The sequence below is a fragment of the Cnephaeus nilssonii genome (assembly GCF_951640355.1).
Source record: "Cnephaeus nilssonii genome assembly, chromosome: 19".
Lineage (NCBI taxonomy): Eukaryota > Metazoa > Chordata > Mammalia > Chiroptera > Vespertilionidae > Cnephaeus > Cnephaeus nilssonii.
Window position 1 is genome coordinate 36,655,778 of NC_137090.1, and position 13,500 is coordinate 36,669,277.

The 13,500-nt window shown below is 50.9% G+C and overlaps 1 protein-coding gene across 3 annotated transcripts in view; it reads right to left on the reverse strand.

Annotated features, from left to right (window-relative positions):
- Positions 1-13,500, reverse strand: part of LOC307115611 (P2X purinoceptor 5-like) — a gene marked incomplete at its 5' end in the record, with an annotated part of 92,012 nt that overhangs the window by 12,713 nt on the left and 65,799 nt on the right. Inside the window, one exon of one of the 3 annotated variants that reach the window (XM_079798885.1) lies at positions 12,027-12,117. In XM_079798885.1, the coding sequence (XP_079655011.1) occupies positions 12,027-12,117 (91 nt within the window). Of the gene's footprint in view, positions 1-2,796; positions 4,311-12,026; positions 12,118-13,500 lie in introns of those variants that run through there. The other 2 variants (XM_079798886.1, XM_079798887.1) reach the window with 2 other exon arrangements.

Genomic DNA, 13,500 nt, shown 5'->3' on the forward strand with positions numbered 1-13,500 from the left:
GACTGGCATAGAAACCGACCAATATAGTGCATATGTCTGGCTATCAGTCCAGATAAAGGGATTATGTATTTTTGTCTGCCAAGAGCTCTCCTCCTGAAAAAGGCTCCTCCCACCTCATTTAAGCAATCCTATCCTATATATCTATACTAATAAGAGGGTAATATGCTAATTAGACGGGGTTGACCAGACATCTTCCAGACATCCAACTTCCTTCCGGACAAAGCCATGGTGGTGGGGGCTGAGGCAGAGGCAGTTAGGGGTGATCAGGCCAGCAGGGGAGGGCAGTTGGGGGTGAGATCAGGCCAGCAGTGGAGGGCAGTTAGGGGCGATCAGGCAGGCAAGTGGTTAGGTGCCAGCAGTCCCAGATTGTGAGAGGGATGTCCAACTGTTGGACATCACCCAAGGGGTCCCTGATTGGAGAGGGTGCAGGCTGGGCTGAGGGAACACACACACCCCCTGCACGAATTTCATGCACCAGGCCACTAGTTCAGTCATAAAAGGATTGAAGTACTGACGCATGCTTCAACATGGATGAACCTTGAATACATTATGCCAAATAAAAGAAGTCAGACAAACAAAAGCCATGTAGTGTATGATTTGATTTCTAAGAAATGGCCAGAATGGGCAAACATAGAGGCCAAAAGTAGATTCGTGGTTGCCAAGGGAGTAGGGGTAGGGGAGAATTATGACTGATTGTTAATAGATACAGGTTTCTTTGGGGGGAGGGTGATAGAAATGTGCTGGAATTAGGTAGTGGTGATGGTTGTACAACGTTGTGAATATTCTAAAAACCACTTAATTGTATAATTTAAAATGATTAAAATGGTGAATTATATACTATGTATATTTTACCTGAATTTAAAAATGTTTTTTTTTAAAGATTCTGTATTCTTCAAAAAATGGCAGTGTCATGAATCACCGAGAAAGACTCAGGAACAATTCCAGATTGAAGGAGCCAAAGGAGACGTGACAATGAGTGCAAGGCGTGAGCGCACATTATTGGGACAATTTACAAAATGTCAGTAGCTTAAACAACAATGACATTTCAATGCCGACTTCCTAATTTTCCTACTTGTACTTGGTTAAATAAGAGAATTCCTTATTTTTAAGAAATATACAATGAAGTAATAGGAGCAAAGTGTTTGCTATCTACTCAGTCAGAAAAAAAAAATGCCTATGTATATGGAGAGAGAAAACAGGACAACACAAATGTAGTAAAATAACATTTGGAGAATCTAGTTGAAGCGCATTTAAAAAGTATTTTTACTACTCTTGTAACTTTTCTATAAGTCTAAAATTATGTCAAAATACAAAAAAAAAATTAAAACACTGAGATGGTGCATGTAAATTGCTTAGCACAGAAGAGTGTCTGGCACAGAGGAAGAGGTCACTGAATACAACTCGCCCGTTTATTGCTGATGTTACTGTTAATATTAGAGACTGTTCAGGTTCATTGAAGCTTGGGAAAGTTGGGGAAACAGGCCAGGAGAGGTCGTGCAGTAGTGGTGGGGGATGCCAGTCAGGGTTCTCTGCATAGCTGGTGTCCGCCAGCCTGTGTCCACCTCTTCATCTCTGGGGGCAGAGCTGGCATGTCCTGGGCCCTAGACTGGCCTGTCTCTAAGGAACTCTGTGACCCTTGAGCCAACCAGCCATTTTGGAGGGGACACACTGGGCTCCCCCTGGACAGAAACATCCAGCAAATACTCAAGGAACATTCATTCACTCATTCATTTCACGCCCGAGTGGTTAGGTGATGCCAGGCCCCTTCCGCATGATGTTCCCAGCCTCATGGGGAATCAGACACGGACATTAAGCAAAGGAGCCTCCAAACAAGCATGTAATTACATTGTGGGGATTGTTTGACATGTGTGAGGAAAAGGAGAGGGAGCTGTAATTACATTGTGGGGATTATATGACATGTGTGAGGAAAAGGAGAGGGAGCTGTAATTACATTGTGGGGATTATTTGACATGTGGGAGGAAAAGGAGAGGGAGCTGTGGGAGGTCCCGGGTTTGAAGGAGGAGCAGGCACTGCCGAGGTGGAGGAGGAACGGCACTCCTGGCTTAGCAACAGCTCAAAGGCCCTCAGGTGGGAGACAAAAGGGCGAAACTGGGGAAATGCCCGGTGAATCAGGGCTGCCTCCCAGCAGGAGCATCTGCTCCTCCCCCAGTCAGGAAATGGGAGGGACTCCGCCGCATTTACCGAAGGAGTAAAAGAGGCGCACCTGCATCCCAGTCCTCTGGCCATTTCCTCCCTCCACCGGCCCCCTCCCTACTCAGGGGCGAGGGCTCTGGGCAGTGCCCGGCGGAGCCACCCCAAGGAGCTGCCCCTCTGCTGCTGGCACCAGCTTCTGCCAGGTGGGGGGACAGAGGCCCGTGGGGCAGGTCCCCCAGCTGGATACCGGAGAGGCCGGCCGCGGTGGGGTGAGTTGACCAGAGGGACATGCCAGCCTCATGAGCCGCCCCAGCCGGAGGCTTGGCTCTGAGCTCAGTGATTATAAATAACCTCCCTGTGTGGGAGGCTCCGGGGCGACAGCTGCAGCCCAGCCCCCTGCAACCTTGCCCCTCCCCACGCCCAGCGCTGGGGGCTCCAGGCCTGGAGGAGGGAGCTGCCCGGAAAGCCTCCCAGATCCCCGGCCGCATCTTGTCACCTCCGGAGCCGGTGTCCCGGGAGCAGAGGGCTCCCTCCTTACGCCCACCCTTACCCCCCACCCCAGGGGACACTATGTGACACAGGCCAATTCCCGACCCCGGAGAGGCCCCCGCCCCACCCCCTTCCCGCAGGGCCCGCACTCACACCACCAGGTAGGTCAGGATGGAGACCTGCAGCAGCCGGTAGAGCAGGCCCACCTTCTTGTTCTTGGCGATGACGTACTTCTCGGTCTTGTAGTCGAACAGCGACTGGTAGAGCCCCTTGCAGCTCGCCTGCCCCATGGTGCCGGCTCACCTGGGCCTGGGAACGGCGCCGCCACGCGTGTGTCTCCTGGGAGCCGCCCTTGCCCGCGCCTCCGCGTCCGCCGGCCCCTCGCCGGGGGCGCCCGCTCGGCGCCGCGGCGCCCGGAGCTGCGGGAGCGCAGGGCCGCCGGTTACGCGCGGGGCTGAGAAAGCACTGCGGGAGCTGGGCGGGGGCGGCGCCGAGCGGGACTGCGACCTTGCCGCCACCTCCTCCCCCTGAACTGACACGGTGACACCAGCGGACTGGACCGTCCGGAGGCCGGCCCGACGTGCCCCAGCTGAAGTTCGCGGGAGGAGTGAGCAGACGGGCGAGGAGAGGAGGAGGGCTCTTCCAAAGCAAATCTCCCCTCCCCCTCTCTGCTCCCAAACGAGCCCCGCGGCTCCTCCTGTGGAATGGATGGGGAAACGGAGGCCTGGGAGGAGGGACCTGCACCCAGGAAGCGGATGTGAAAAGGGGGAAAGAGCATTTGTAGGTGAACACAACAGGTGTTTCTTGCTCCGGGGAGCACCCGGGCCCCACCGCAGGCTGGGAGAGGAGAGATTTGACAGCACACGCCTGCACCTAACGCAGTGGGCGTTCCCGTCGCAGCTGCGGCAGGTGGAAGCACCTCGCCCAGGAGTCAGTCGCTAAGCAGGTCCCAGTGCCCGCAGCCAGTATCTCTGCACCACACCTGGGGCAGGTGGGCTGGGGGGGAGGCACAGGCAACCAAGGCCCAGGATCATAACGTCCATCTGCAGAGAGGGCCCGTGCCAGCCGTTTGAAACGTTCCCAAAGCACGACATAGACCTAACCTAGGCCGCCAAGACTGCAGCCCTCATGGCCCGTGGAATTCACTGAGGGAGTGGGGCAGGGATGAGGGAGGCCACCTCCGAGAGGGGGGCTCTGGGGGAGCTCTCCCTTTGTGTGAGGAGCTGTGCTTGCTCATTTTCTGCCTCCTGCCATCCAACCGGAACCCTGCCCCTCTCCCTAGCCTGCCGCCCCCCCCCCCACACACACACACAAGAGCTTCCTCTCCCTGAACCATGGGCTCTGGGCGTGGGAAGGAACCCTGAAGCTCACCAGGTGTGGTCCTCCCTGGAAGGCAGAAGGCCTCCAGTTTCAGTGTATATGGGAATCGTTCGGAAGGAAAATGCAGACTCCTGGGCCCTGGCCCTCATGTTTTTATTTGCTAAATAGGGCCTAGAAATCTGTATTTTGCTCTCCACTGACATTTGGAAGCACAGATCCTTGTACCTTTCCATCAATTTCAACTCAAATGCCATTTCCTCAAAAAGGCTTGTTCTTATTACCACCCACCAAAGCACCCCCACCCCAGTCACTTTCTATTTCATTATCCTCCTACTCCCTCAGAGCACGGCACTCTTGGATACGATCTCCTTTACTTGACTGCCCACCCCCCCCCCCCCACTAAGAGCACAGAGAGCTCCCGGAGGGCGGCCACCTCCCCTCTGGACACCTCTGCAGCCCACGGCTATGCCTGCCATATCCTAGTTTGGGACGGATTTGTTGAGTGAGCAAGCTCAGGCCCGATTTTTAAACACGGACGGGATTGGGAGCTGCCATGCCACCCAGTCATGACGAGGATGCTAGAAGCTGAGGGCACTCTGGAGGAGAGGCTCGGGAACTGTCACCAGGCTCCGCTCCTCGCCCTCCTGCAGCCTCTTCCTCAGCCCTCCCTCACGTGGTTCGGTTCTCCAGCACTCCGAGGAGTTGCAGCCTCAGTGGAGTGACATCACACGTAAGAAGATGCCCCTCAAGCTGAGCCCATGGCAGACGGTGGCCTTTCGGGATCTTGCGGTCTGGCCTGGAGAAGAGCTCAGGCTGGGCCCCCACGTTGCACGGGCAGCGTGTACGATGGTGCCACATTGAGTGTCCACTCCCCAAGGGAGTTCCAGGCTTGGTGGTCTACTCTGCTGGGGGATCCCCCAGAGACTAGGCCTTCATGTTGCAGGTGGAGTAACTGAGGCTCTGGGTCACAGGGGAGAGCATATGACTAGCCCCAGTCCAGGGCACTCTCCCCTGTTCTTGCTTCCTTAAACCTTTACTGAGCACCTACTGTGTGCTGCTGGAGATGCTGAAATGCCAGGCTCCCCTCCCAATTGTCAACTGCCCCTCTGGCCTTAGAGAAGGGGCTTCGCTCTCATTTGCCCTCACGTGTGGGCAGCCGCTCCTGAGCCACCCCAGGCTTTAGAGACCATGAGGGATGGCCAGAGGGAAAGAGTTGTTCTCAGGCTGCGCTCATCCTCCTGGGCTCCTCACAGCACAGCTTCTTAGACTACCAGGTCCAGATCCATTGGTGCATCATGATGTCAATTTACTGAGTTACAACCAACATATCCAAAGGGGGGGCGGGAGGAGAGGGGGAAGGGGAGGGGGAGGGAGGGAGGGAGGGAGGGAGGGAGGGAGAGAGAGAGAGAGAGAGAGAAACATCAGGGTGCATTATTTAAGAAAGTGAGGGTGGTCATGGTTTTGTGAAACCTGTTTGATGTATGAGTGTGTACAGTGACATCATCATGTGGAATATATTTCTTCCTGTGGGTCATGGTCAGAGCAACATGAATAATACTTCTCACAAGCTGCAACCCCCTGTATCTGCAACCTACTTCCACACGGCTGGGGCCAGCTCAACACCCCACAGGTCAGGTCCAACATCCACTATACCCACAGCAGGAGAAGGGGCCTTTGCTTTTACATTTGCATTAAAGTCCAAGGAAGAGATGTTCCTGAAACCAAATGAGATAATTCCCCCTGAGAGAAAATTGCCAGGTGCTTTTGAGGGATTTCTCCAGTTTCTACCTAACCCCATCTCAACAGCCTCAGAGCCTGAGGCACTGTCCAAGGGGCCTCCCCACCATTACCATGGCGAACACTCACCAGCACTTGACCACTTGCCAAGCACTGTTCTCTTTGCCTTTCATGTATGGGCTCATTCAATCGTCACAGCCCACGTCGCTGGTACAATTATCATCCTGATTTTCCCCTAAGAGTTTAGATGGGTCTGTGATCACATCACTAGTAAGCATTTGGGCCAAAATTTGAATCCAGATGATCTGGCTCCCCAGCTAAGCAATTCTCTCCATGCTCCCTATGAGCACGGTGCCTTAGTATCCTTTTAAAAAATGTCTTTATTGGTTTTAGAGAGAGAGGGAGGGAGAGAGAGAAACATCAATCTGCTGTACCCTGCAGGCCCCTCACCCAGGATCAAGCTCATAACCCAGGCATGTGCCCTGACCAGGAATCAAACCGATAACTTTTCGATTCATGGGATGATGCTCAACCAATTGAGCCACTCCAGCCGGGCGCAGTGCCTTAGTTTCCACGTCACCTGACTGACTCCCTCTGTGAACCCAGCCAGAGATGTCACTGTCCCGTCCATTTCACACTGGGAGGAAGGAGGCTGAGGTCATCTGAGAAGCTAGGACTAGTAGGTTCTGGGCCATCCGCTGACGGGATCTGTCCTCTAGAGCCCTTGGCTGCCTCTAGATGACGTTTCGTGTGTAGCTCACACTTCGGCCCTGCTGGGGCCTGAACAAACCATCTTACTGGTCGTACAGTGCTCCTTGGAGGGAAATGGGCTCTCATGATGCCCCATGAGTGAGGGTCAGTCAAGAGACGGGCACCTTCTGCAGGTGCTGCGGGGCTGAGAGCTCCCCCTGGTCTGCCAGGAACTGACTGGATGCCTTTCAACTTCACTCCCTGGGTCAGGGGTCAGGGGTCAGGGGTGACTGGCTAATCTTCAAAGTGGTCAAAGCCCCCTCTGGCCTCACCACTGTGCCCCTTCCCTCCCCTCTCCCAACGGAGTCCACATCACACTTCATTGGAAGTTTTCCACACGAAAGAAAAGGACTGACAGTGAACCGTTCTCATCTGGTTCACACTTTGCCTCGTTGGGTGGTGTAAGGTGCCAGTGGTGAAGTGATAGGGAATTATGAAATAAACTGAGAAAGGGTGTTCCTCCCTTTACTTATCTCACTTGCTCCTAAGATTTGCCAACATTCTAAGTCTATTCTGTGTGGTTTGGATACACTTCGAGGGCCAACTAGGTCTGCTCTGGGTCCTGACACAGTCCTAGTAAGAACCATGGTGGATCCTCCAGGGTCTTCCCTGTCCCCCTTAAGAAACGTGCTGCAGGCCTACTTGGGGGAAACAGACCCTGCTGCCTCTGACTCCAACCTCCCCCCATTCCATTCTGTGCCTTCTATGAATTCTATAGATTTCAAAGGAGGAAATGGAGTGCAATGGGGTGATCCTTTGGAGGCAGGAGAATCATAAGATCGCTCCCTCAATCCCCTCTCTAGGGGATGAGAGGAAGCTTCTAAGAGGGAACCTGTTGGCTGTAGGATAGTGGCCAATGGCATCACTGTGTTTCCATCAGCAGCTTGGAGGTGGCACTTGGTCACCCTGCATCCTCCAAAGACACACGAGTTCCTCCTTCAGCCCGTGAGGACTTCCCCTGGTCCTACAGCCTTCCCCTTAGCCTGAGAGCTAACAAACTCAAAAAAGGTTCTCCAATAACTAAAGGAAGCAAAATGAAGGAAACAGAAATCCCATCAAATACTGTGGTTCTTTGGGTAGAGGTTCGGATGTTATGGACACACAGTGACTGTGCCTCTATTTCCACCCAGAGGAGGAGGGTTCATGCAAGGCCTGGAGGGAGGAGCTGAGTCTCCTCGGCCACACAAGGTCATCACAGGCCTTCCAGCACCAGGCGCAGAGCCGCACTCCTTCGCAGGCCTAAGTAGCCTGGGTGGCCCAGGGGGACAAGAGTGGGAAAGGCAAGGTGTGGAAAGGGTTTCACAAACTATCCTTTAATTTTTCTTCTGCTCTGGCAGTCTTGCTATGATCAACACATTCCATTAATAGACATTACTGGTCCATTTAAGAAGTAGCAGATGCATTATTAATGTCATTTCGATACAGTCAACAGGAAAAAGAAAATCTCCTCTCTGTGGGACGCATTTCCAAACCCATCAAAGCACCCCTGACCCATCTTAATTGATGGGTTGTTACTCATTATTTAGTTCTCACTCTACCAGGGGGAAAACTACTGAGGTTTCAAACACTTGAAGAGTAAAGATTGCTTCTCCACTGGCCTCTGAAAAGGATAAAGATTCAAACTCAGGCCAACCACACCCACAGAGTAGCAACCACTCTTCACATGGACACCTCAGCGCAAGCTCACCTTGTTCTTCCTCCTGCTTCTTGTAGTAGTTTCCTACACAGACCTCGTGAAATCCCTCCCTCCCATCCCCTCCTCTCCACTCTCAAGTTCACAGGACTGTGGTGGTAATGAAACAAGAATGAGCGGGAAATCTTCACATAAACACTGCAAGTGGTGTGGCCATAATTCCTTGTACACAATTCTGGAGATGCTCATTTTCCATTGCGATTTCTGTCCCCATCTGCCCTTCAGCCACATGCCCCAGGACACACACATGGCTTCAGGGCCTGGTTCAGAAGCTTTATCACATCCTTCCCTTCCCAACCTCCGTGCCTTTGCACAGGCGGGTCTCCCCTCAGCCCTTCATGGCTTCGAGGCTCGGCTTACAGGGGTCTATCTCCATGAAAGCCTCCTGGATCCCTCTTTTTCTAAATCTCCAAAGGACAGGATCTGTGTGATTTACAGTTACCGTTGGGTATATATCTGATCGGTTGTTTAGGGCCATGAGGGCAGGAAAGGGCTTTACCACTGTGCCACAGGACTTGGAAGCAGGCAGTCGGGGAAGCTTGTAGAATAAGAGGAGGAGGGAAGAAAGGAGACTAAAAGGGGGAGGAGGAGAGGAAGGAAGGGAGGATGGATTGATTTCCGATCACCCTACCTCTGCCACTAGCCTGAATATTTAAAGTGTCTGAGGTAGGGTGACTGAGCCTTTATTTTTGTGTGTATCCTATATAATAAAAGCCTAATATGCAAATTGACCAAGTCAGAGGCAGCGAGCAGGTGGCACCAGGCCAGCCAACCGGGTGCCAGCGGGCAGAGGGAGGCCAGACTGCAGCTTAGGCCTGCTGCCCAGGGAGCGGGCCTACGACGTCAGTCGGACATCCCCTGAGGGCTCCTGGACTGCGAGAGGGCGCAGGCCAGGCTGAGGGACACCCCCTCCCTGAGTGCACAAATTTTCGTGCACCGGGCCTCTAGTATTCATATAAGATTTCAAGAGATAATTCTACCAGAGAATGAAGTTAAATTTGTCACCTGAAGCAACTTCTTAGTCATCAAGACTCCAAGCATAATGTCATAGCTAGCATCTCACAGGGTGTGGCTTGTGCATCAGTCACCTGGCGTGCTTGCCAAAAAGGTGCCCGGGCCCAGGCCAGGCTTGAGCATCAGCGTCTTTAGTGTGTGAGGCCAGGGAACCTGAAGAGCTCAGCTCCACTCTGACTCTTCTGCCCAGCGAAGCCTGGGAACCACCACACTCCACCGGCAGCTCTGCCTTGCCCGGTGTGAAATACGGCTTCTGTGGAAAAGCTATTAGACCTGGAGATCCAAAAATGTCCTACTGGAAGATGGCTCTGCCTTATCGAGCCCTGTGGTCTTGGGCAAGTGGTTTCCTCCTCTATAAAACAGAGGGAATACTGCCTGGAGTGGCCAAGGTCAGCTGCAAACGTACAAAGTCTGGGCAAGACACGTGCTTTTATTAAATGGACCAGAATATGTAGAGAAGGAAGTCTGTGAAGTTGGATGGAAAAAATGTTCCTTCTTTGGTTTTACTACCCTTTAACTGAAACTTAACGTTTCCTCAATTAAAAGTGTAGGCAACAAACCATCATAGGATTAGCAGTACCTATATTTAACATCAATAGGAATTACAGGTATTTTCCCATCACCTTACAGGTCAATACCTCAAAACACACTTTAAGGTCATCACAACTTTGGAAGCAGCATAGTTATTAGACCTGCTGCTTAATGCAGTAATGAAGAAGCACATGTATCTCCATATCATAATTTCTTAATAGTCTGATCATTGTGTTCAACATAATTGGTTTTTTGTAAACTTCCATGTATTTAAAAACAAGCTGATGGATGAATAGATGGAAAAATACATGATAAAGCAAGCATAGTAAAATGTTAACGGAAGAAACAGGTCTTCACCGTAAAATTCAACTCTTCTGTATATTTGGACACTAGAGGCCAGGTGCACGAAATTTGTGCACTGGAGGGGGGTGTCCCTCAGCCCAGCCTGTACCCTCTCCAATCTGGGACCCGTTGGGGGATGTCCGACTGCTGGTTTGGATCAGGCCTAAACCAGCAGTCAGACGTCCCTCTCACAATCCGGGGACTGCTGGCTCCCAACCATCTGCCTGCCTGCCTGATTGCCCCTAACCGCACCCCTGCCGGCCTGATAGACGTCTCACTACTTCCCTGCCGGTCTGACTGCCCCCAACTGCCCTCCCCTGCCTGCCCGGTTGCCCCCAACTGCCCTCCCCTGCTAGCCCAGTCACCGCCAACTTCCCTCCCCTGCAGGCCTGGTCGCCCCCAACTGCCCTCCCCTGCCAGCCCAGTCACCCCAACTGCCCTCCCCTGCCAGCCCAGTTGCCCCCAACTGCCCTCCCCTGCCGGCCCGGTCGCCCCCAACTGCCCTCCCCTGCCGGCCCGGTCGCCCCCAACTGCCCTCCCCTGCTAGCCTGGTTGCCCCCAACTGCCCTCTCCTGGAGGCCTGTTTGACCCCAACTGCCCTCCCCTGCTGGCCTGGTCACCCCAACTGCCCTACCCTGCTGGCCTGGTCAATCCCAACTGCCCTCCCCTGCTGGCCTGGTCACCCCTGACTGCCCTACCCTGCTGGCCTGGCTATCCCCTAACTGCTCCCCTGCCAGCCTGACTGCCCCTAACTGCCTCTGCCTTGGCCCCTGCCACTGTGGCTTTGTCTGGTCTAATTAGCATATTACCCTATTATTAGTATAGATTATAATGGAGGTTAGAGGCAGGGCAATTAGGCAAGAAAAATAATTAAAAGGCATTCTGACGAAAAAGAAGTAAAACCATCACTATTTGCAGATGACATGACCTAATGTTGAAAATCAAAAGGAATCCACACATAAAAAACTCAGAGCTAATAAATGAGTTCAGTAAGTAAGAAGGATAGATCAATACCTAAAAATCCATTATACTGCCGTTAGAAGGATAGATCAATACCTAAAAATCCATTATACTGCCATATCAAGCAATGAAAAAAAATCCATAAATAAAATTAAGAAAACAATCCCATTTATAATAGCATTAAAGAAGAAAATGCTTAGGATTAAATTTAACAAAAGAAGTGTTAACACTAGTACAATGAAAATTACAAAACATTATTGAACAAAATGAAAGATGTAAATGAATAAAAAGATATTTTGTGTTAATGGATTGGAAGACACAATATTGATAAGATTTTCATAGCACAATGTTGGGAAATCATGAGAAGGGGTCCCTAGACTTCACCAGACCACCAAAGGAGCCTATGGCACACACACGAGTTAGAAACCCCTCACTTAGCGGTACGAGTGGCCCTAACAAGCTAACCAGTCCACCGGGAGTCCTTCATCCAGGATGCAAAGGATCCCAAGCCCCAGTGTGGATTTCCAAGAATTAGGCTGGTAGCCTTTTCCTAGGCTAGGAAAGCTGGCAGAACCAATGTGGGCGTGTTTTCTCCCTGCAACATCCCAACCTTAGTCGCAGACCTCAGGGCTCTAGAGAGGAAAGATACCCTAGGGTGGGACGCTAACCGGAGCCGGAGAACACCTGCCAGAGTTCTGGGCAGGGCTGTCCAGGCCCTGGACAGAAACCACACCCACTGCTTCCTCATGCCCAGCAGCACATCTGCCAGAATCCCCCATCCTGGAGGGCGCATCGCTCTCTGGTTCTACTTAGGCCAAATCCCTTACTTGCCCAGAGGCTCTGAAGTTCAGAAGGAAAAATGCACTTCTACGCCAGATGACGCAGTTCAGAAAGAGCTGAGAAAAAGCCAAGGCCACATTTTACCTGGACAAGGAAGGAAAAGTAAAGCCTCAAGCAAAAAAATTGTCATCTTATTTCATAGGAAGGTACATGGTCTGTCTGTCAATCAAAACAAACTAAAGCTATGATCACATACCCATTAAGCAAACAAGCGAAGTGAAACAGAGGTCCCAGGACATGTTCTCGTGGCTGATACCCATCTTCCGTGGTTCGGTCCTTCTGGAAAGCTATTTGGCACAGAATAGCGATTACAAAAATAGCTTTCAGTCCACTTTTGGAGAAAGCTGAAAGGGCTTCTTTACAAATTGTAAAGAACTATACAAATGTATTAATTCCCCATAGACATGTTAACCCAAGGTACTACCTCTCCCTATCCCTCTCACCCAGCAATTTTTTCTGAAATCATTCCTTGAAAATGGTCACAAATGGCAGAATATATGATCCTAAAATAACTAAAAACCAAAAAAAAGTGTTGTGTGTGTATGTATGTATGCATGTGTGTGTATATGTGTGTGTACACACACACACACACACACACACACTTCAGTTAACTTGACTTTTTAAAAAAATCCTCACCCCATAGGACATGATTGGAGAGAGGAAGAGGGAGGGAGGAACTTCCCAAAGGGACTGGGGCCGAGGGCAGGCTGTGAGGCAGGCAGAGGAGGGTATGCAAAGCTCCCATTAAAGTCTGGCAGAGTAGCCAGGCCAATATGACTCAGTGGTTGAGCGTTGACCTATGAACCAGGAGGTCATGGTTCAATTCCCAGTTGGGGCGTTTGCCTAGGTTGCAGGCTCAATCCCTAGTAGGGGTCATGCAGGAGGCAGCCGATCAATGCTCTCTCAGTGATGTTTCTATCTCTCTCTCCCTTTCCCTTCCACCCTGAAATCAATAAAAACATATTTTTAAAAAATAGAATACCCAGCCCTGACCGGCATGGCTCAATGGTTAGAGCACTGGCCTGCAGACCAAACGGTCTCTTCCCAGTCAAAGGCACATACCTGGGCTGCGAAGTTGCAAATGAAAGCTGGTATCCAAAACAGAATACTAGTTATCACACTGATTAGATTAGCAAAATACTTAATTTGGTGGTGCCCAGAGCATAGAGTGGCACTTAAACATATTCTAAGTGGGAGTATAAACTGGTAAAAACATTTTGAAGGTCAAGTTGCCATCATCTATCAAAACTGTAAATGCCCATAACCTTTGAGCCAGTAATTACGCTATGACTTAACCATCAATATACCTGAAAAGCATCTCAGGACACGTTTAAAGATGTTTATCACATCTTTTCTTTGTAATAAAAAGAAATGGGAAATAAGCTAACTATCCACCTATAGAGGCTTGTTAAGTAAATTCTGACGTACCCACTTACAACATAGATTATGTATATTACAGATCTGTTTAAAGAATGGGGTAGGTCTGCAGATGTTGCTACTTAAAGATGACTAAGTCCATTAGATGAAAAAAACTATGGGCAGAACGCTATACACAGTCTAATCCCACTTGCACATTTAAAAAGTTTATGCTGATACACACAGAAATATATTTTTTTAAATGTCTAAAAAACTATTAACAGTGGTTGCTTTTGGAAAAAGAGATTAGAAGT